Consider the following 20,143-nt stretch of genomic DNA (forward strand, 5'->3'; position numbering starts at 1 on the left):
AATTGTGAACACGTATCTTTACAGCGGGACATTGGAATGAGGATAATTGCTCTCCCTCTGAACTTCTGCATGGAGATTTGCAAGCCGCGTTATTTTCGTGAGCAATTCTCCAAGAGTGCAGAGCACCCAAGCACCACAAGCTGCAGGAAAGGCTGGAGAGAGCTTCTTGCTCTTTGGGACGTCAGCCCCACTTCTGTCTGTGTACAAATGCACACACACACCTGCTTCATAACATAATTAGCATTCCAAGAAGCCCCAGCCTAGTCTGACAAGCAACAGTAACCATGTTGGTGTTCAGAAATGTTTTTAGGCCATGACTGTTTACTGCACTTCAGAAATAATCATCATTGTCACTGGTTTATATGTAGGAAAATAAAGACTAACGGAAAAAGTTGATTCAAATAGAAAGATGAGATGTGAACAGATAATGTCCAAAATACTGATTTTCCATGCTCTTACTGCCTCTGTGGGTTCTGCTGAAGAGTCAGTGATCCACAAAGAGTTCTGAAGAATTGGACATGCTTATTTGTATTCGTAGTGATCCTTCAAAAGAAAATCTAGAAGTGAGTAAGTGTTTCATGCATTATATTTATTACTCTATGTGCGCAAGAATATCTATTTTCTGAGTATTATCTCAATTCAAATTAACAAAGTTGAGAACTTGGATTTTAAATTTTCAACTCAAACCAACCTCTCTGTCCACGTCTTTTGGGAAGGCCCCACCCCAGGGCTCAGGGCCACTTGGTTTGCCCTCATCCGTGCCCCTCCAGGCAGGTCTCCTGGGCATGGGGCCTGTCTGGGTTTGCCACATACACACACACATACATTCACACACACACACATTCATATGCATACACTCATACACAGATACACACACACACATTCACACACACACATTCATATTCATACACTCATACACAGATACACACACACACACACATTCGCATACACATACACTCACACATGTAAACATACACATATGCACACACACATACACATACAGACACCCACACACACATATTCACACATACTCATATGCAGATACACTCACACATAAGCATACTCACACACACACATATGCATTCACACACACACATACAGTCACCTACACTTACACATGCATCCATTCATACATACACACACACATACCCTTATACACACACACATACCCTTATACACACATACATTCACATATACACACACACACATCCTCACATATACACATACACACATCTACTCACACGTATGTGCTCGCAGACAGATACGCATACACTCACATGTATGCACACACTCACACCCACATGTTTGGGGTGGGCAACACCTTTGACAGACTTAGGGCTTGAGAGAATTCAGGGACACAGCCCACCGCCTTTGAGCGGCTGCCAAAGGTCAGTTTGCCCCTCATAGCCCTGAAATCCTCACCAGGGAGTTTGCAAATGAAAGGTTTTCAGTGCAGTGATAAAGAAGAGTGGCTGCTTGTAAACCCCGGTGTGATGCTGTTTGAAGCTCTGGGACCCGCCAGTGTGCTCCGTTGCCAGTCACTTCTGTGTCAGCGTCACCCTCCGCTCCAGCCTTGGGAAGGACGGCGCCTGTGGTCTTGACAACACGTTTGGCCTGTGCTCTGCGTGTCTGTTCCCTGGCACAGCACCGGGGGGCCTCCCCTGCCTGGCCAGAGAGGCTGGGAACAGGACCGGCTATTTAATTTGTGGGGTCCAGGGCCAAATAGAAATGGGTCAGAAATCACTGAGGACTTCAGGCTGGCAAGGCCAGCAGGACACTAAGTGTGGCATGGGGCGGGAGGGACTCCAGGCTACCTTCTCTGCCTTCCTCCTGCTCCAATGAAACAGATCTGACTAAAGCGGAAGCGGAAAGAGAATGAATCCCTCTCCTCCCAATGTAGTATTAATTAGCACCACCGGCTGAGACAGGGAAGATTCGGAGCTGTAAATCACATCAAATGGAAGTGTTTTCAGCTGCTCTGATGATGACCTTGCGGGCTCCCCGCAGGGCAGGGAGGTCTGTCTGGGTTGATGGGAAGTGGGGGCCCTCAGGGAGGCTGAGGAGCAGGGTGTGGGGAGGAGGCCACCAGCAGCCTCCCCTCGGGTCTTCCTGTAGGAAGGAGAGCGTGGGAGGCCAGGGGAGCAGAGTAGTGCTGGGTGGGCAGGGAGCCGCAGCCAGCTCTGTGGCCGCCTCCCAGACACAGGCAGCTGCCAGCACCTTGCCTCCAGCCGTGGAAGAGCTTATGCCCATGGAGCTGGGTGGGCCGGCCACAGCCTCTCCCCTCCCTGTCCATGATGTGGTCAACCCAGGCGTGGTGAGCCCTGCTGGGCCAGGCCAGGTGAGCAAGCCGGAGGGATGGAGAGGGGCCACAGACACAAGCGACATCCGCCCTATAGACTTTAAAAGGTAACTCCGAACCATCAGGCCTGCCAAGGCTTCCCACAGCCACCTGGTCTCAGCTGCTTCCCACAGATATGAGGTGTGGCCCTTTCAGGGAGAACCTTTTGGAAGAGGTGGCACCGTCACAGTCAAGGGGGGCCCAGCTGGATGGAAGAATGGGAAGTCCCGGAGGCTGGACCGTCTGCCAGCCCAGGCAGTGACTCTGCGTCTCCTAATGGTGGTGACTAGTAGGGAGGATGGCCACCTTCTTCCTGCAGTGGGCGCTGTCTGTGCTCTGGAGGCAGCCATGATGACAAGTGTAGACAGTCAAAACCACACCGCCAAGGGTGAAGGCCATTCCAAGAGGCGGGCAGCTCAGAGAGGAGACTGAGTCTAGGGGAGGGCGGCTAGGAAAGCGGGCCAAACTTGTATATTATGATGTCTTCCATGTCTGGCTCCCTGGACAGATAAAGGCCCAATAGAGCAGGGACCCTCTCTATCTGGCACCGTCCTTAGGGCCTATAAGATTGCCACATAGTAGCAGCTCCACAGCTCTTTGTTGAATAAATGATGAATAAATGAATGAACTCTAACAAACAAGATTAAGGGAATCAATGTCTAGTGCAGAGCATGTGTGTGTGTGAAAAGGGGTGCTAATGACGGCATTTGTTCTTTGGAAGCAGGCCAGAACTTAAAGAGGGAGAGATGCAGCCAAGGCTTTCTTCCTGGGCTCCCAGAAGGAATTAAACATTAATTAAACATTAAACGTTCTCTCCCCACCTCAGCAAGATGTTGCTAGGAGATCGTCTAGACCAGCGCTTCTCAAACTTTAATGTGCACGCAGACCACCTGCGGATCTGGTTGAAAAGCAGATCCCAGACAGCAGGTCTGGGCGGGGCTGAGATTTTGCATTTCTAATGAGCTCCCAGGTGATGCTGATGCTGCTGGTCCAGGGCCCCACTTTGAGCAACAAAGTGGTAGTGGTGAGAATTAAGCCATGGCAGTGCCTGGCTGGGGTCCGAGCTCAGTAGTCATAAGCTGATGTGATTACAGCTGTGTCATCTTTCTAGCTGGGAACTGAAGAAGGAAGGTCCAAAGGCAGAGAAAGAGAGAGCAGGTCGGGGAAGAGAAGCTGTCAATTCAGGTAGGAGTGGGCAGACCTTTTCCATAAAGGGCCAGATTTAAGATATTCTAGACTTACCTGGTCATGGGGTCTCTTACATCATGAAATGCCCACAGGCACTAGGTAACCAACAGGTGAGGCTGGACTCCAAAAGAGTGTGTTCACAGAACCTGCTGGGTGGCTACTGGCTTCACAACCCCTGAACTGGATCACTAGCCAATTAACTGATTAGTTCCACGTTAAGCAGCAGCCTTGTCTGCCTCGGATGGGAGGAGACATTTCCACGCTGCTTTGGGTTGAACGTTTTCCCCACAGCCTATGTGTTAAAAACTTAATCCCTTAATTTCCGGTGAACAGGTTTGAAAGGTGGGAGGTGATGAGGTCATGAGGCTCTGCCCTCATGAATGACTTAATGTCATCATCACGGGAGTGGGTTCATTATCTCGAGAGTGGGCTGGTTGTAACAGTGAGTTGGCCCCGCTTGCACTCTCTCACTATGTGATGCCCTCTGCCATGTTATGACCTGGAAACTAAGCTCTCACCAGATGCAGCCACTCGCTCTTGGACTTCCCAACCCCAGAACCCCAAATAAACTTCAGTTCTCAGCCTGTCCATGGTATTCTGTTCTAGCAGCACAAAACACACTAAGACGGGTGCTCCCTCTCCCCATCACTGTCACAAACATGGGAGCTCAGTGTGCACAAGGCTGGAGCCCCACCTCAGTCAGCTCCTTGGTCTCATACCCCAGCAGCATTGCCAGGCACTGATGGAGATTGGAGATCCCCAAAGTAAAACAAACAGGAGATCACGATTGGGAGCAGTTGGCCCCCCAGCGCCCAGTGGCCCACCTCCTGCCTGCATCTGCAGTCTAAGAAGTGGGATCCGAACCACAGGCTGCCCTGTGCTCCCCTCCCCCAGACCCCACTCGCCCTCTCAGAGAATTGGTAACGTAATGAAACACATCTAAGGCCACAGACTTTTGGTTCTACTTTGTGCATCTATTTATTTGTTTTTCTTTTCTTTCTGCTTGGGTTTACCTGGGAACGTTTTAATTGCGCCTTTTGATAAGTGCTCCTGGTTGACACTAAGGTGTGGCAGGCCCAGCCCTTCTCAGTTATTCAGGGAAGCCCTCCAAGGCTCAGCTATAATTAGAAGTCAATTAAATTAGAAACCATTCATATGGTTCTTGGAAGGCCTCCAGCCCTGCTGAGAGCCTCTGGCCCTATCCACAGACTCAGTGGAAACCTCTCTCTGCTAACCCCACCATCCTGAAGCCAAGTCCAGGGCTGCTGGGAGGGGGAACAGGCTCCTATCGGTTCCCTTTCAGGCCTTTGCTTATACCCAAACTCCCGCCTCACCCGGCGGGCTGCAGGTCGCCCTTGCCTCGCCACCACCCCGACCTCCCGTCGCTGCCTGCCCCAGCTTGCTCTGTTGCTAGAAGGAAAACACCCAGCGAGTTCACCTCTGGGGTGGCTGGCTCCTCAATCTTGCCTCAGTCCATTTAGTGTTTTCCAAACGGTAAATGCAGCACTGAAGTGCACGTAGTGTGCGGGAAAAGGCAGTTTTTGAACCTCATCAAGAAGGTCTGGAAACAGAACCCTTCCCCAAAGCCACCTGGAGGTCTCCACCGAGTGAGACACCTCCGAGGTGACTGGGCCAACAGCTGGGGCCCAAGGAAAGACCCAGGACCGCCACTGTGCTTTGCCAGTGACCCTAGTCAGGTCCGTCCTCTGGGACCCCTCCCCCGGGGGACCCCCTTCCCCCGCCTATTCTTAGAGCAGCCAGGGACACACGCTTTTTCCTTTATCACAGAGTTCATACTCTCTGTTCTAGACCATTCAGACAATACAGACCTGCATAAAATAAAAAGTGAATGTTCCCTGGAATGCTCCCTCAGTCCTTGGCCACCCCCATCTGATTTCGGTTACTGCCAAAAAAAAATCTTTGCTGGAAGTTCAGCAGGCATCACTCCAGACCTGCTTTCATGCATTTAGAAACTTTACAAATACACCCGGAGGCATTCTCCTGTATGATTTCTTTCTCACCCAACAACAGGTGGTACAGCCCTGCTTGGTGTTCCAGGAAACTGAAGTTCCTTTGGATTTTTCGTGGGTGTGTATTTATTGCAATGATAAACAAGCATACTATCCTACAGGATCGAGGGCATGTGCTGTTGTACTCGGGAGGCAGGACGGGTGTGCTCCCCAGGGATCTCTGGAAGGCCGGCCGACTGGAAGCTCCCTTGCAGCCAATTAACTGATGAGTTCCACAAGTTAAGCAGCAGCCTTCTCTGCCTCGGATGGGAAGAGACATTTTCCACGCTGCTATGGTTTGAATGTTTTCCCCACAGTTTATGTGTTAAACACACATACATGCTTGGCATTGGGTGCATCCCCTAAAGGGCCATTCTCTTTCCAGAAATCTCCGTGAACAAGCCGTTAAGTCCTGGGGGATTTGGAAAAGAAGATTGTGGCTGTCGGTCCCCACTGACAGGGCCTCTGGTCTTTTGCTCTCCTCCGCCATTCCCTGGCTGCTGACTTACACAGCTCCCGCCTCCTTCTCCAACTTAATTTCTTTTTTTCTTTTTCTTTTTTTTTTTTTTTGAGACGGAGTCTCGCTCTGTCGCCCAGGCTAGAGTGCAGTGGCGCGATCTCAGCTCACTGCAAGCTCCGCCTCCCGGGTTCATGCCATTCTCCTGCCTCAGCCTCCCGAGTAGCTGGGACTACAGGCACCCACCACCACGCCCGGCTAATTTTTTTTGTATTTTTAGTAGAGACAGAGTTTCACCGTGTTAGCCAGGGTGGTCTCGATCTCCTGACCTCGTGATCCTCCCACCTCAGCTTCCCAAAGTGTTGGGATTACAGGCATGAGCCACCATGCCCAGGCTCTCCAACTTAATTTCTTTATTTCCAATAAATAATCTTTGGCTACCCTTCTCCCTTTAGGATGTTGCAGGATTTTTCCAAAAGAAAGAAAAGAAAAGGAGGAAGGGAGGGAAGGTTCCTATGCATCATGGCATATGTTCATCACGGTATTTTTGTGTGCAATATTGGGAATTAATTGGTTTTCATGACCAGTGATGGCTTGCTAAGGACAAGAGGATGCTGAGGGTGAAAGGTCTTGGGGAGTTTGGGTTCCAGGGCCCAGTTGGGCTTCTGGTCTGAGTCAGTGGTTGATTCTGGAAAGTTCCTCACACAACCCAGCATCTAGAACATCTTGCTGTTTTGTCATGTCAAGAGGACAGTGAACCAGAGTGCAGCCACTGGGGAATCTAGGTGACCACAAGTGCACATTATCTTTCTTTGTAGAGCCAGGCTAATTAATACCCAGACTCCCAAGTAAAATTGCTTTGAGTCAAAAACACAGGTCTCCATTCAGAAAGTGAAAAAACAAACAAGCAAAAAAATAAAAAATAAAAAAATAAACCCACCTCTTCCTTCAAGGCAGTGCATTTGTGTAATATTAATAGTTGGTGAAAAGCATCAGAACACCTCAGCTGCAGCCATGCTCAGTCCCTTAAGTAGCTGTGTGACCCGGGGCAAGTCACTTAACCTCTCTGGGCTCCCACTATCTCAACTGTAAAGTTAGGTTGTTGGACTTGTCCACTTGGATGGACAACCTGTTCTTAACAGAGAGAGGGAAGAACCTTATGGTGGGGCTGGGAGAGCATTCAGAAGGGGCACAGACCAGAATCTGATTCCCGGCAGTCTCTCCCAGGGGTCCTCCTGTGTCCGGGGCCCAAAGGCCAGGACTGGCCTAGAGGACTCCAGACTTAAAGCTCATGTAAGGCTGGGTTTCTCCAAACCCTCTGAGCACGAGAAACACAATTACTAACCTCAGGTTTAACTGTGGGCCCTCCATGTGCTCCCAGCCTCCTTTCAGGCTCCCTCCTGGGCGTGGCCGCGAGGCTGGGAAGGCCCCAGAATCAGCTCAAATGGCATGGGTACAGGCAGCTTCACGTCTGCCTTTTCTTTTAGGATGTATAGTTTCCCCTCTGTTTGCTAGAAGGCACTTTATATCCAGTGGGGTTAAATTACAGGTAGCCGGACCCCCGGTTGGGGGGCTACCGCCAGTGCCCAGCTAATGATGCATGTCTTTCAGGTAAGCCCTTGGGAGAGGATGGCCCATGTGGGGGACTACACGCAGACACCCTGGCTCCCCGTCCTGGTGGTAAGTGGTCTGAGCCCCTCACTCTCACAGCGCCCTCATCCTGGTGATGGCTGGACCGTTTCTCAGCCTCCTCAGCTGTAAAATGGGAATGCTGGTCATAGTCCCTCCTTCACAGGGTTCTTCTGAGGGTGAAATGAAACCAGGCCTGCAAAGCACAGAACTCGGCCCCAGGCTGAAGTTAGATTGATTTCATTGGTAGCTCCCTTCATAGGGTCTCAAGGATATAAACGCTCTTGAGTGCTTGTTTGTGGTGTGATACACACAGCCCAGTGTCTGTGTGATGAGCTCATGCTTAGGGGCCGCACAGCTGAGAAAGACTTGAAAGACTCAGATCCCCACCCCCATCCTCCTGGACATGCCGGCCTTCTGAGGAGCCACTGTATTAGAGGCTCAGTGGGGGACAGGGACGCCTCCTCCATGACCTTGGCAAGTGCGACCTTGGCAAGTGCGTTGAATTCAGAGCAGGCCTTGATGGTGGGACGAGGCTTGGCCAGCAGGGGTGAGGCAGGGTGGTTCTAGTGGGGGCTGGCCGTGCCCAGGTGATCAACCAGGAGCCACTGGAGACTCAGCAGCAGTGAGCACTCACAAGCTGGCACCTTCCCAGACTGAGCCCCCACCACAGAGCACCCCCTTCCTATGTCAACGTTGGGCTCTTGGGGGAGTCACACATGTTTCTAAGGAGATATGGAGGCCACAACACCCCTCTTTGTTGGCAGGTGTCTCTGATGTGCTCGGCCCGAGCGGAATACTCAAACTGCGGCGAGAACGAATACTACAACCAGACTACGGGGCTGTGCCAGGAGTGCCCCCCTTGCGGGCCAGGGGAGGAGCCCTACCTGGTAAGGACCCAGCCCTCCTGCGGCCTCGTGCGCTCTCAGGGGAGGCCTCCTGCTTGCGGCATTGGTGCCCTGAGCCTGCATTGCTGTGTGAGAGGTCGCCAGGGTGTATCAAACCAGCCAGTCACACTCCCTGGACGTTGAGATTGACGGCAAGAGCTGCCGTGAGCCCAGGAACGGCACTCTCCGGCTGAGCATTCGTAAACAGATTTTTCAGCAGTTCTGCAATGTTTTTAAAGGACCATTTTCCCACTCTACCCTGATTAAACGAGCATCAGGTCATCTGATTGGAAGCAGGATTGAAATGTTCTCCAGTACTAGTACATTTTTTCCTGAGTGCTGCATCTCCCTCCTCCTCTGGGCAAGCTAAGCACTAAGGGAAACCTCCAGGGTTTCAACGTCTGGTTCTTGTAGCAAGCTGAGGAAAGTTAGATGCCAAGTGCTACCTGCACTGCCTGGGCATTCCAGCAGCTCGCTGAATTCATCTCAGGGAGGCTCAGAAGAGGGGCAGTGTCTAGAGAGTGGCAAGGAAAGGGACAGACCCGGAGCGTGAGCTGGTTCCTGGGGGCTTTGCAGTTAGGACAAGCCAGGAAACCAAGGCCCAGCAAGAGTAGCTTCCGGAGACAGCCGGCACGTCACTGCCCAAGGACCGTGGGCCGAGTCGGTGTGGTTTGGCTGCTGCACCTACCTGTGTCTCCTCTCTTCTTCCCCCGGCCAGTCCTGTGGTTACGGCACCAAAGACGAGGACTATGGCTGCGTCCCCTGCCCGGCGGAGAAATTTTCCAAAGGAGGCTACCAGATATGCAGGCGCCACAAAGACTGTGAGGGCTTCTTCCGGGCCACCGTGCTGACGCCGGGGGACATGGAGAACGACGCCGAGTGTGGCCCTTGTCTTCCTGGGTAAGCACAGGCCCTCCTGGCAAACCCTGTGATGCTTTCTGCAGAAAACCCCAAGGGGCGATGGGCAAGGACCTTGGGAACAGGGGGTCATGGACACTGCAGGCCTCAGTGCAGCCACACACCTGGCCTTGGTCCTGTCCCGCAAGGGGCAGCATCCAGGACGGAGAGTCCTGGCCCCTGAGGTGGACAGGCAGCCCATCAGGCTCTGCCACTGTGTCTCCTAAGTGGCCATTAACCATCCTAATATCTTCTGACCACCAAAAGGAAGCAAATTGATTGAATACTTACAGTAGAGTAACACATGTGAAACACTGGGAAAAAGAAAACTAAAAGTTCATACAAAAGCAGTATCTTTAGTATTCTGGGAACACTGTGGGGACGCTATCAATAAAAATATTTGAGTCATATGATACTATAATCCCACCAAAACGATTATGCATCAGAAGTTTTCAAAAAAAAAAACAAAAAAAACTGAAAATGCAATTAGCCTGAAAGAGAGAAAGAAAATCTTCCTTTTTCCAGGCAGGACACCTCAGCAAGTTCTGCCAGGGACCAGGAAAATACACCGTCAATCCCCAGAAAATCCTGAGCCACGGCTATTGCTGCTTCCTCCCCCTAGTGGCCACAACGCATAATGCTTTGCAAAGGCTACAAATAGAGACTAAAAATAAAAGCAGTGGTGGTGTCCCTGGTACAGCTGGTACAGGTGGGAGAGGTGGCGGCAGTGATGAGGCCGGTGGGGATGGGGGAGATGACCACAGCTCAGTGCATAAGGCACACTCAGAGTGTCTTAGGAGTTGCAGAAGGACTTCTCACCTCATGGCTGGGGAGGTAGTGTCAGCAGGGGTCTTGGGAGATTTGTGGAGGTGATACCTGGATGAGTTAAGCTAAGAAGTAGGACAGAGGCCTGCAAGTGGAGATGCTGATGCCAGAGCTCAGAGGGATGAGCAGCTGGGCAGCGCCTGGGACTCTGATTGGGTCCCTGTGGCCAGAGCAAGAGTTGCACACCTGGAGGTGTGCACAAGCCGGGGAGGAGGGCAGGGACCAGATGGAACCAGGCTCTGGAAACCACCGCTGAAGACTTGAACCTTCAGCTTGAAGCCGATGCAGGTCAGCACACAGACTGCTGAGCCAGGTAGGACACAGCAGGACGTCCTTCTGGAAGCAGCGAGGGACATGGCTGAGCACGGAAAGCCTAGAGCCCTGGGACCAGGGGTGCTGTGGGCAGGGAGAGGGCTGGAGCAGAGGCGTTGGGGGTAGAGGAGAGGAAGAATCTGAGAGCCCCCTGAAAGAGAGCACTGACCAGGGGTGCAGACGGCACACAGAAGGGGAAAGAGATTCAGAAGAGGACACTCAGGTGTCTCCGTGACTGGCCATGTGGAAATAGTGCCACTTGATCAGCTGCAGAAGACAGGAGCAAGAGGGTGCTTGGTGGGGAGGTGGAAGGAGGATAGAGGCTGTGTGTGTGGAATTTGAGGGGACTGTGGGACATCCAGACCTAGATAGCTAACCCAGAGATGGCCTGAAGCTCCAGGTGGAGATTCAGAGCTGGGAAGTCAGCTACGCACTCAGGGTGCTGGGAGCAGCTGTGGTAGAAGAGTTCCCCAGGAGGCAAATTCCCACTGCAGGGAGAGGGCGGGTGCACCACGCAACCTCGCTGATCTGTGCTGCTGGCTCTGGCCTGGCTACGGTTCAGATCCGAGAAGGTATCCATCAGTACTCGAAGGCCAGGGCTGACTCTGTGGCCTGAAGACAACGTGCTTGGTTCTGATACATTTACCAGAAAGTGTGTAATGTCTAAAGAAGTTGGACACTGAAAGGGTGTTGAGCTCCCTGCCTCTGGAACGATTCAGGTGAATGTGGACGGCCATCTGCAGAATTCATGGGCAGGCTGCTCTCTGGGCTTTTAACATTCTTTCCAGTGCTGGAATCTTGATGCCTCCTGCCCTGCTCCGTGGGACAGTGACCTGCTCAGTCCACACCACCCTCAGCACCCAGGACATAGCAAGGCCCAGCACACTTGCTGGGCAGGCAAGGGACCCAGTGCAGAGACACCCTCAGCGCGCGCCTCAGAGTGTGCCTTCACTCTGCTCCACAGGGGTGCAGACGATGGGAACAGTTTCCAGGCTGGCTCCGCAATGTGCTGTGTCTGCTCAAATCATCGCTGCCAGTCCCAGCGCCACCAAAATTGAAAGCCCCCGCCTTGCCTCCGAATCCCAGCTCCTCTTAGGGGCTCATGCCGCCCCCTCTACTGCAGACAAGGGTTCCCCACGGTAGGACCCTGGAGGCCCCACTTCCTCTTGTGAGGCTGTCATGCTGTGTCACAGAGGAGGATCACAGGAGTCTTGGCAGACCGGTGTGACTAGCTCCATGAAAGGCTGCGTTCATTCCTGAATCCGAGTGGCTGTCAGGCTACGGATGCGAATTGCCTCGTCCCAGTGTGTCCTGGGCCCCGGCCCCTGCCTGTGGTTTGGTTTGGCAGGTACTCCTCCTGATGCTCCGCCCTCCCGGCTGTGTGGCCAGGACACTCGCTGAACAATGAGCAGCACCCGAGGCTTTCCTGTGGGGAGAGGTTGTGTGGGAGGACCTGGGAACCGAAACAGGAGGAAAGCAGGAGAGAGAGGTTACGTTTCCCCACCTCTCCAGGGCGCCTTCTCACCCCGGAGGATTCGCCAGCCGTGGTTCTGGATGGCAGGGGCAGGGGGCAGGACACAGTGGCTCTGCACTCGTTCTGCACACCAACATGGCTGGAGGAAAATGAACATCTGAGAACCTGCGGCGTCCCTTACAGGCATGAGAGTTCTGAAGAAAGGAACTCTCTGGGAAAGTCTATATCTACTGACTGAGAGAAAGTCCGTCCCTAAACAACAGATCGTAGGGGACCCATTTAAACTGACTCTTCTCCTGGGCTGTACACCTTAATCAACCGATATAGAACAGAGGTCGGGGGACCTAGGAAGAAAGCCAAATATGGATCAAAATGTAGGAAATTAGACCTTTCCAGAAAGACGAAGGGAGCAGACACTCTGTAGCTGAGCCAGAGATCCCTAAATGAACACCTGATTTCGGGTTGGTGACAAGCTCAGGCAGAAAAAGACAGGCACGTGTTCTTCGTTGCTGTGCAGCCCAGGATGAGAGACCCAGGTGTAAGCCACACCGTGCGGAGTTTAGGCTAGTCCCACAGAGAGAACCTAACATTTAGAAATGTGTGCAGTAGTACGTGCTAGAAAACGGTGGCTTCTCCTTGTCAGGAGGCACTGAACACTCACGGGGTGAGGAAGCACAGTTTCATAACAGCCTCTTGGAGCCAATGTGTTTTTAAAAGTTTATCACCGGCCAGGCACGGCGGCTCAGGCCTGTAATCCCAATGCTTTGGGAGGCCAAGGCAGGTGGATCGCTTGAGGTCAGGAGTTCGAGACCAGCCTGGCCAACTGGTGAAACCCCGTCTCTACTAAAAATGCAAAAATTAGCCAGGCGTCATGGTGCATGCCTGTAATCCCAGCTACTTGGGAGGCTGAGGCAGGAGAATTGTTTGCACCTGGGAGGTGGAAGTTGCGGTGAGCCAAGATTGCTCCTCTGCACTCCAGCCTGGGCAATAGAGGGAGACTCTGTCTCAGGAAAAAAAAAAAAAAAAAGTTTATTACCTTTCAATATTCCTTAACTGAGTGACTTGATAGGTTGCATAGCTGTACCCATGCACATGACCCCCACGGATGAGGGTGGCCAGCCTGTGACAGAAGGTGCCTGGGTTCCCAGGACAAGCCAAAGATGCAGTTGTGGGACAGAGCCACCGCCCTCCCCATGCTCAGAATGTAGTGGCCCCAGTGGGCACCCATCCTACGGCCGGGTGTTCTACACCCACCGTGTGGCCGTGGAGCATCACCCATGACAGAGAGCAAGCCCGGCACCTGGGGTGTGAACTAGGATGGGCAGACAGGCCTTCTGGGGCCTCTGTCCACCTCAGCATCGAAGTTCCACAGAGAAGAACTTGGCGTCATTCATTCATTCAGCCAGTGTTTACAGAGAACCATCCTTCCTCAGTACCTAGCACAAGGTCCAAGGAAATACAGATGTGAAGAAGGCTTGCCCTGGAGGGCCTCCTAGTCCAGGAGCGGGACCAATCCCCCTAGGTGGGAGAGAGAATGCCTGGAGGCAGAGTGAGAAAAGGTGGAGGAGGCGAGGGACGAGGAGGTGACACACGGAGGAGGTGAGATGGGGAGTAGGAGGCCGCCTAGGAGCCCGAGATGTTTCTCAGAAGTGTCAGCTTGGGCTGGGGACATTAGAAAGCTGCAGGTGGACCTGGTCTGGCCCACATGCCCGTGAGCTCACAAGGCCAGGTGGCAGACACGTGCCTTGGCCTGCCTCATAGAAAGAGGTGGCTTCTGGAGGGCAGAAGGTAGATTTGCGAGAGGCTTAGCTGTAAAACTGGCTGTCGTGGCTTCTCTGGGAGGTGTTTTGAGATTGGTTAATTAATGTTTACAAGATACACAGGGATCTGAGGATAAAGGGCTTTGAGGGAGAGCAGGCAATTATGGTCCTAACATTACTGGTAACAGTCCAGGCTCAGGAAGGCGGGAGCCCACAGACCCCCGCACCAGGTTGCTGCTTAGCACTACCATCAGCAGGGGCCTCTGTGGGGCCTGGCTAATAAAAAAGAGATTAGAAAACAGTCATGGAAATATTCCTTCTCATCCCAGCTCTTGAATCGCAATAGGGAAAGCATTGGCGCCACTCATGTTATTTAATCAACTTCTCACCTTGTGACAAATGGCTCCACGCTCTTCGCTGAGCATTTGTTTATGGAAAATGGGCCCAGTCTAGGGTAGGAGCCACAGCCTGCAGAGGGAAGGCGCCCGAGCTGGGAGCCCCAAGGAGAGGGTGGTGCCAGCAGAGGCTGTGCCTGGGAGTGGGGCAGCCGCAGGGAGCACAGGCACAGGGCAGACCCCTGAGAGCAGGACCTGAGCCGTCATATAGCCATGGGGCTGGCGCTGTGACATCGGGGAGCTGAAAGACAAAATGGAGCATCACTGGGAACTGAAGGACTTCAAACGGAGCTACTGTGAATGATTTGTTCCTTGCGCTGTATGTGCAACCCCAGCGTAAAGGCTTTGCTCTTCCAAGGGTGTCTTCCGTAAAGTGCTTCCTGAGGAGGAGGCACTTGCAACCTGGTTGTGTTGCCAGCTGTCATGAGGGCCACCTGCATTGACCTCTCTGGACAGCACAACCGTCTGTCTCCTGCAGCTGCACTCTGGTGGCATTCAGCAGCAGTGCAGATGGCCTGGGAGTTCCACGTGTCCCAGAGGCACACTCACGCCCGTAATCCCAGCAGGCTGCAGGCTCTGGGGAGGGCGCCCACCGAGGGCGTGTTCCTCCTCCAGGAGGGTCTGGCCTTGGTTGGTGTGACCCCTGGGGGGCTAAGCAGGGCCTACATGTGGGGGCACAGGGATATTTCTGGTGGAGGATGGTGATGGCACACACACTAAACACAGCCTCCAGAGAGAGGAACCAGAAAGGGGCTGAGATTAAAAGAAAGGCCCACACTGGCGGCTCAATATTGTTAAAAGAATGCTCCATTTTAATACAGGCTGAAACCCCAAGGAAACTGAGTGGACAGAGCGGGCGGCTGACTGGACGTGGCCTCATGCCCAACTTGGATTGTGGGCCTGCAGACCGGCCGCCGTGCTCTCTGTGCCAGTCCCTGCCTGTGTGCTGTCCAGCTCACCTGTCTCTGTTTTGTCTTGTCTCTCCCCCATAGCTACTACATGCTGGAGAACAGACCCAGGAACATCTACGGCATGGTCTGCTACTCCTGCCTCCTGGCGCCCCCCAACACCAAGGAATGTGAGTGTCTTTGTCCTTCCACCAGCACGGTATTTGTTCAGCATGGGTCTCTTTCACTAGAGAGGGTGTAGGAAGCAGCCGGTCCTGGCACCTGGACAAGGTGAATCACAGTAACAGCATTAGTGAAAGTGTGCCTATGGCCTGTCTAGACAGGTCTGTGAAGGCAGGGAGGTCTGCCACAGCTGAGCCTTGAGTCAGAGGCTGAGGTGCTAGTGCAGGTTGGCCACCAGCTACCTGACAAGTCACTTAACCTCCGTGAGCCTCGGTTTTCTCATCTGTAATGTGGGGGTACTAACATCTGACCTACCAATCTCACATGGTTATTGTAAAAACCAAGGAGATCACAGAGGCGAAGTACTACTATTTTGCAAAGTACTACGAAGCGCTAGGTGAGAGTGAGGCCAAGGAAAATATAAATGTGATCACAATTAATGAAACCGATTCCACAAAGCACATGTTAACAGTCTCAGGAGTTTATAATCCTGCCTTGGGGTGTTTCTGTCCTGTTCTTTCAGTCTGGCTTTCATGGGCATCTGTTTATGAGGAAGGGCCAGGTACCTCTGCCTCAGAGGAATGTGCTGGGTGGACTCTTGGATGTGTGGTCTGGGAGAGACGAAGGCAGGTAGGACAGGCAGCTGGGAGGAAGCTGGGTGTCTGGTCCCGGGCTGCAGGAGCACTTGCCACCCTCCGGCTCCTTCAAGGCTGGAGGAGCAGCTGACCCTGGGACCCTGCCTCTCTTTGCGCTCCGTAAGGCCCCACTACCCCCGTGTCTTGTAATAATGTTGTCCAGGAGAAGAAAGAGGGCCTGCATCTTACCACGCTGGAAGGAAGGGAGGAGCAGGAATGGGGTGCAGCATGTCCTCCCTCCTTCTGGTCAAGCCAGGAGGAGGGTTCTGTGCTGTGGGCTGTGCTGCAGGGAGAGCCATTCTGTCCCTTCCAAATCACTGAAGTGCGTGAGCCCTGCACCAATGGGTTTGCTCATCTTCAAAGCCATTTTCCTGGCCAGCCGTATGCTAATTAATTCACAAATTAGAGGAGGCCGCAGCTCGGCTGCCAGCCTGACCCATGGTGGAGCCAGCTGCCATGGCCCACGTGTCCTCTGTGGGGATCTAGGCTGACTCAAGGCCAGATCATTCTGGGATGAAGAACCAGTCTGGAAAGATGTCAGACACTCCCTACCTATTCGGAAAAGCATCTTTGCCTGTGGAACCTGGGAGAAGAGCAGCCCTCCTCAGGGGCCCTTCTGTTCGAGAGCTCTCAAACGGCGCAGCCTTCAGTGTCCAATGTGGCAGCCAGAATAGACTCGAGTCGCGGCAGGGGCGCCTCTCTAAGTCCAGCAGTGAGGTCTGTCACATGTGGAAAGCAAGCACAGTCCCCTGAGTCCTGAAGATTTTAAAGACGAGCGCACCCCACTCCCACCTCCTGCCCTTGCCTGCTTAACAGAAAGCCGGCTCCCAGGAAGGCCTTGGGGTGGGGCCTTAGAATCCAGCCCTGAGGGAGATCAGCAGAGAAATACACAGTCCTGCTGTGTTCTCGTTAGAAGCCCCTTGGGCAAGGCCCCAGGCCTCAGCTTGCCCATCTGGGAAATGGGGAGATGCGGCCAGCTAGGCCTTGGGGTGGATGGAGCCCTGCCTGGGTCGGGGCCTCAGTGTGAATGCCAAACAGAGTGATGCTCTCCACCTCTGGGCCTGCACTGGTCTCAATCCAGAGATCTTTTTACCCCGGGCACCTGCCCAGCAGTCAGCAAAACGTCAGAGCTAGAAAGCCCCGTGGAGTCACTGAGACCCACACACAGGACCGTCGTCAGCAGCCTCACCCTGGACAGCCAGGGATTCACGAAACATTTCATCAGGAGTCCGAAATCGCCAACTGGCTGCCCAGGTCCATCAGGCCCTGTCTTCCTCAAACCCACGGTTGTGGTCAAGAGCACCTCCTTCTCCCCTCTGTTTTCTTGATTTACCTGGGCCCTCACCAAACGAAATTCACATCCTTGGTACCCTGCAGCAACAAATGGTGGATTATGCAAACCACAGTCAGACTTGCCAAGAGCCCCTGACTGAGGATGACACACACCTTAGGAGAGCTGCAGCAGACAATGGGTCGCAGCTGCAGGGGAGGCACCAGCCAGGAGTGAGCCCAGGTCAGTGCCAGGGTCTCCCCAGCCTAGGAGTGCCCACAGCGCTCCCCCACACCTCCTGGGCTTGAACCCCACGCTGAGGCACCTGTACAGTGCAATCACCTCCTATCCTAAAAGAGATGGCGGCTTCTCTGCATCTCTGTGAAGCAGAGGGTTTCAGGGGGGTGATTCTCAGGGGAGCACCATGGGGGTTTCTTACGACTCCAGTTGCTGGGCCCCCCCCGCCCCCCGATTCATCAGGTCTGGATGAACCAGAGAATGTACATTTTTTAGCAAGTTTGGGAACCACTAGGGTAGGTTATGAGCCTGCTCTGGAGCTTCACTGCCTGAGTTAAACGAATTATCTCACCTCCCGGAGCCTCCGTGTCCTCTCCTGCCCAGGGCAGTTCCCAGTGGTGCCCACTGCCCAGGCTGCTGTGTGGCTCAGGGGCAATTTTGCCCACCGTATCCACCCAGAAGCACATTGTGAGTGCCCCAGGGTGTTAATTAATGTGATGCAGCCCTCAAATAATCCTGAGGAGAAATGAAAAAGCAACGTATATTTTCCTTTAAAATGGAATAAAATCATTCCAGTTTCTGGGGTTGCCAAGTAACAAGAGGGAAATCAAAGAGGACAGACGTCAGATTATAGATCAGTCCTGGCTGTGGGTTGGTTGTCACCTTGGATTAAAACATACTCACCCCCAGCTCTGAGCCTGTACTCAGTGACTGCAATACTGTGGAGCCCTGTAGCCCGGCGAAAAGAGATGAAAAGGCCTTCGGTTATTTTTCAGTTAAATTAAAGAGCAAGACGTACTTGGGGCGACCAGAGCTTTCTGGTTTTCTGTTTTCCCTGCACCATCCTGCATAAATGGATCTGTGTTGTAATGACAGTGCGGGCAGCGAGGTCAACACGTTGCCCTGGCGTAATAGGGAGGAAGATAGGGTCCAGCATCAGGCTTGGGTTTCATTACAAGTGATCACCCCTGGGAAAGTTTCTCATCTGCAGACTGGGGACATGATTGTTGGGAGGAGAGGTGTGATGGCGTGGGCGATACATGTGGAGTGCCCACTCCAGGGCCAGGCGCTGGGCACTGACCAAAGATGAAGTATCCCAGCCCAGCAGGCAGCATGGCTCCACCGCCCATGAGCTGGCCTGCATTTTCCTCACTGACCAGGGGTGCGGACGGCACACAGCAGGGGAAAGAGATTCAGAAGAGGACACTCAGGTGTCTCCGTGACTGGCCATGTGGACATGGTGCCACTTGCTCAGCTGCAGAAGGCAGGGGCAAGAGGGTGCTTAGTGGGGAGGTGGAGGGAAGATAGAGACTCTGTGTGTGGAATTTGAGGCGACTGTGGGAAATCCAGACCGAGATAGCTAACCCAGAGATGGCCTGAAGCTCCAGGCGGAGATCCAGGGCTGGGAAGTCAGCTACGCACTCAGGGTGCTGGGAACACTGGGCAGAAGGCCTCCCCATGAGGCAGCTTCCTAGTGCGGAGAGAGGGCGGGTGCACCATGGAGCCTCGTTGACCTACACTGCCGGTTCTAGCCTGGCTACGGTTCAGACCCGAGAGGGCGCCCCAGGGCCTGGGACACTGGGCAGCAGAAATCCCTCCCTAGAAAGAATGGTCAGGGTCCGGTGCGGTGGCTCACCCCTGAAATCCCAGCACCTTGGGAGGCCTAGGCGGGTGGATCACCTGAGGTCAGGGGTTCAAGATCCGCCTGACCAACATGGAGAAACCCCATCTCTACTAAAAATACAAAATTAACTGGGCATGATGGCGCATGCCTGTCATCCCAGCTACTCAGGAGGCTGAGGAGGAGAATCGCTTGAACCTGGGAGGTGGAGGTTGCGGTGAACTGAGATTGCGCCATTGCACTCCAGCCTGGGCGACAAGAGCGAAACTCTGTCTCTAAATAAGTAAATAAATAAATAGCGGTCAGAGGGTTAAGATTGCAATAGCCTGGCAGCTGTTTTCTTATCATCGGTGATGCAGGCCCCCGAGGCAAAGCCCGAGCAGGCTGGCCTTTTGGAGAAATCTCAGCTACTCTGTGTACTCCATGGTTTCCATCTCTCGTGCCTGGGTGCCCTACTGTGATGCGAAACAGCAAGCACCGCCCCTCAGGTGTGACGCGGGCTTCCCAGCCTCCCAGACACCAGCCTTCAGCTGCTCCGGGCGCAGAGCCTCTCAGACCTGACTGCACACACATCTCCAGGGACCCGCTGAGCAATGGATTCTGACACAGCGGGTCCCGGTGGGCCCGAGACTCAGCATTTCTAGCAAGTTCCCAGGGAATCCCACTTTGAGCAGCTCGGGAGTCTCTGCTGAGTCTGCCCACAGTTCAGAATCTGCCACTAGGGGGTACACAGCCAGTGCCACAGTCTGGGACCCCTTGACAGCTGTAAGAATCAATAAACAGATCATTCCTAAAAGTGTAATCTTTTACCCTCTGCAGAGAACCCCAGCCAGCCTCTAATGCATACTGGTGAGATTCTAAATTGTGTGGATTAACAGACCTCAAAGGCCCCCATATGAGCTATTGTGGCTGTGAATGGAGGCGTAGCTCCCTCCGGCCATGTGCTTCTGGCTGGCTGAGGCTTCCTGGGGAAGGGGAACACAGTGCCTGGCAGGACCCTTCCCGGAGTCACCGCTGCCTCGAACTCCACGGCGAGCTAGGCAGAACCAGTCCCTGCTCATTTTCACTTTGTTTATTTATTTATTTATTTATTTATTTATTTGAGACGGATTCTTGCTCTGTCACCCAGGCTGGAGTGC

At 53.4% G+C, this 20,143-nt stretch overlaps 1 protein-coding gene across 4 annotated transcripts in view; it reads left to right on the plus strand.

Annotated features, from left to right (window-relative positions):
- The window catches only part of EDAR (ectodysplasin A receptor), a 71,187-nt gene that overhangs the window by 25,891 nt on the left and 25,153 nt on the right, over nucleotides 1–20,143 (plus strand). For 3 of the 4 annotated variants that reach the window (XM_021925174.2, XM_009184918.3, XM_021925170.2), the window contains exons 2-5: nucleotides 7,604–7,672; nucleotides 8,389–8,511; nucleotides 9,227–9,408; nucleotides 15,164–15,249. In XM_021925174.2, coding sequence (XP_021780866.1) covers nucleotides 7,604–7,672; nucleotides 8,389–8,511; nucleotides 9,227–9,408; nucleotides 15,164–15,249 — 460 coding nt within the window. Of the gene's footprint in view, nucleotides 1–1,153; nucleotides 5,615–7,603; nucleotides 7,673–8,388; nucleotides 8,512–9,226; nucleotides 9,409–15,163; nucleotides 15,250–20,143 lie in introns of those variants that run through there. The other variant, XM_021925172.2, reaches the window with a different exon arrangement.

The sequence above is a fragment of the Papio anubis genome, chromosome 14, assembly GCF_008728515.1.
Source record: "Papio anubis isolate 15944 chromosome 14, Panubis1.0, whole genome shotgun sequence".
NCBI lineage: Eukaryota > Metazoa > Chordata > Mammalia > Primates > Cercopithecidae > Papio > Papio anubis.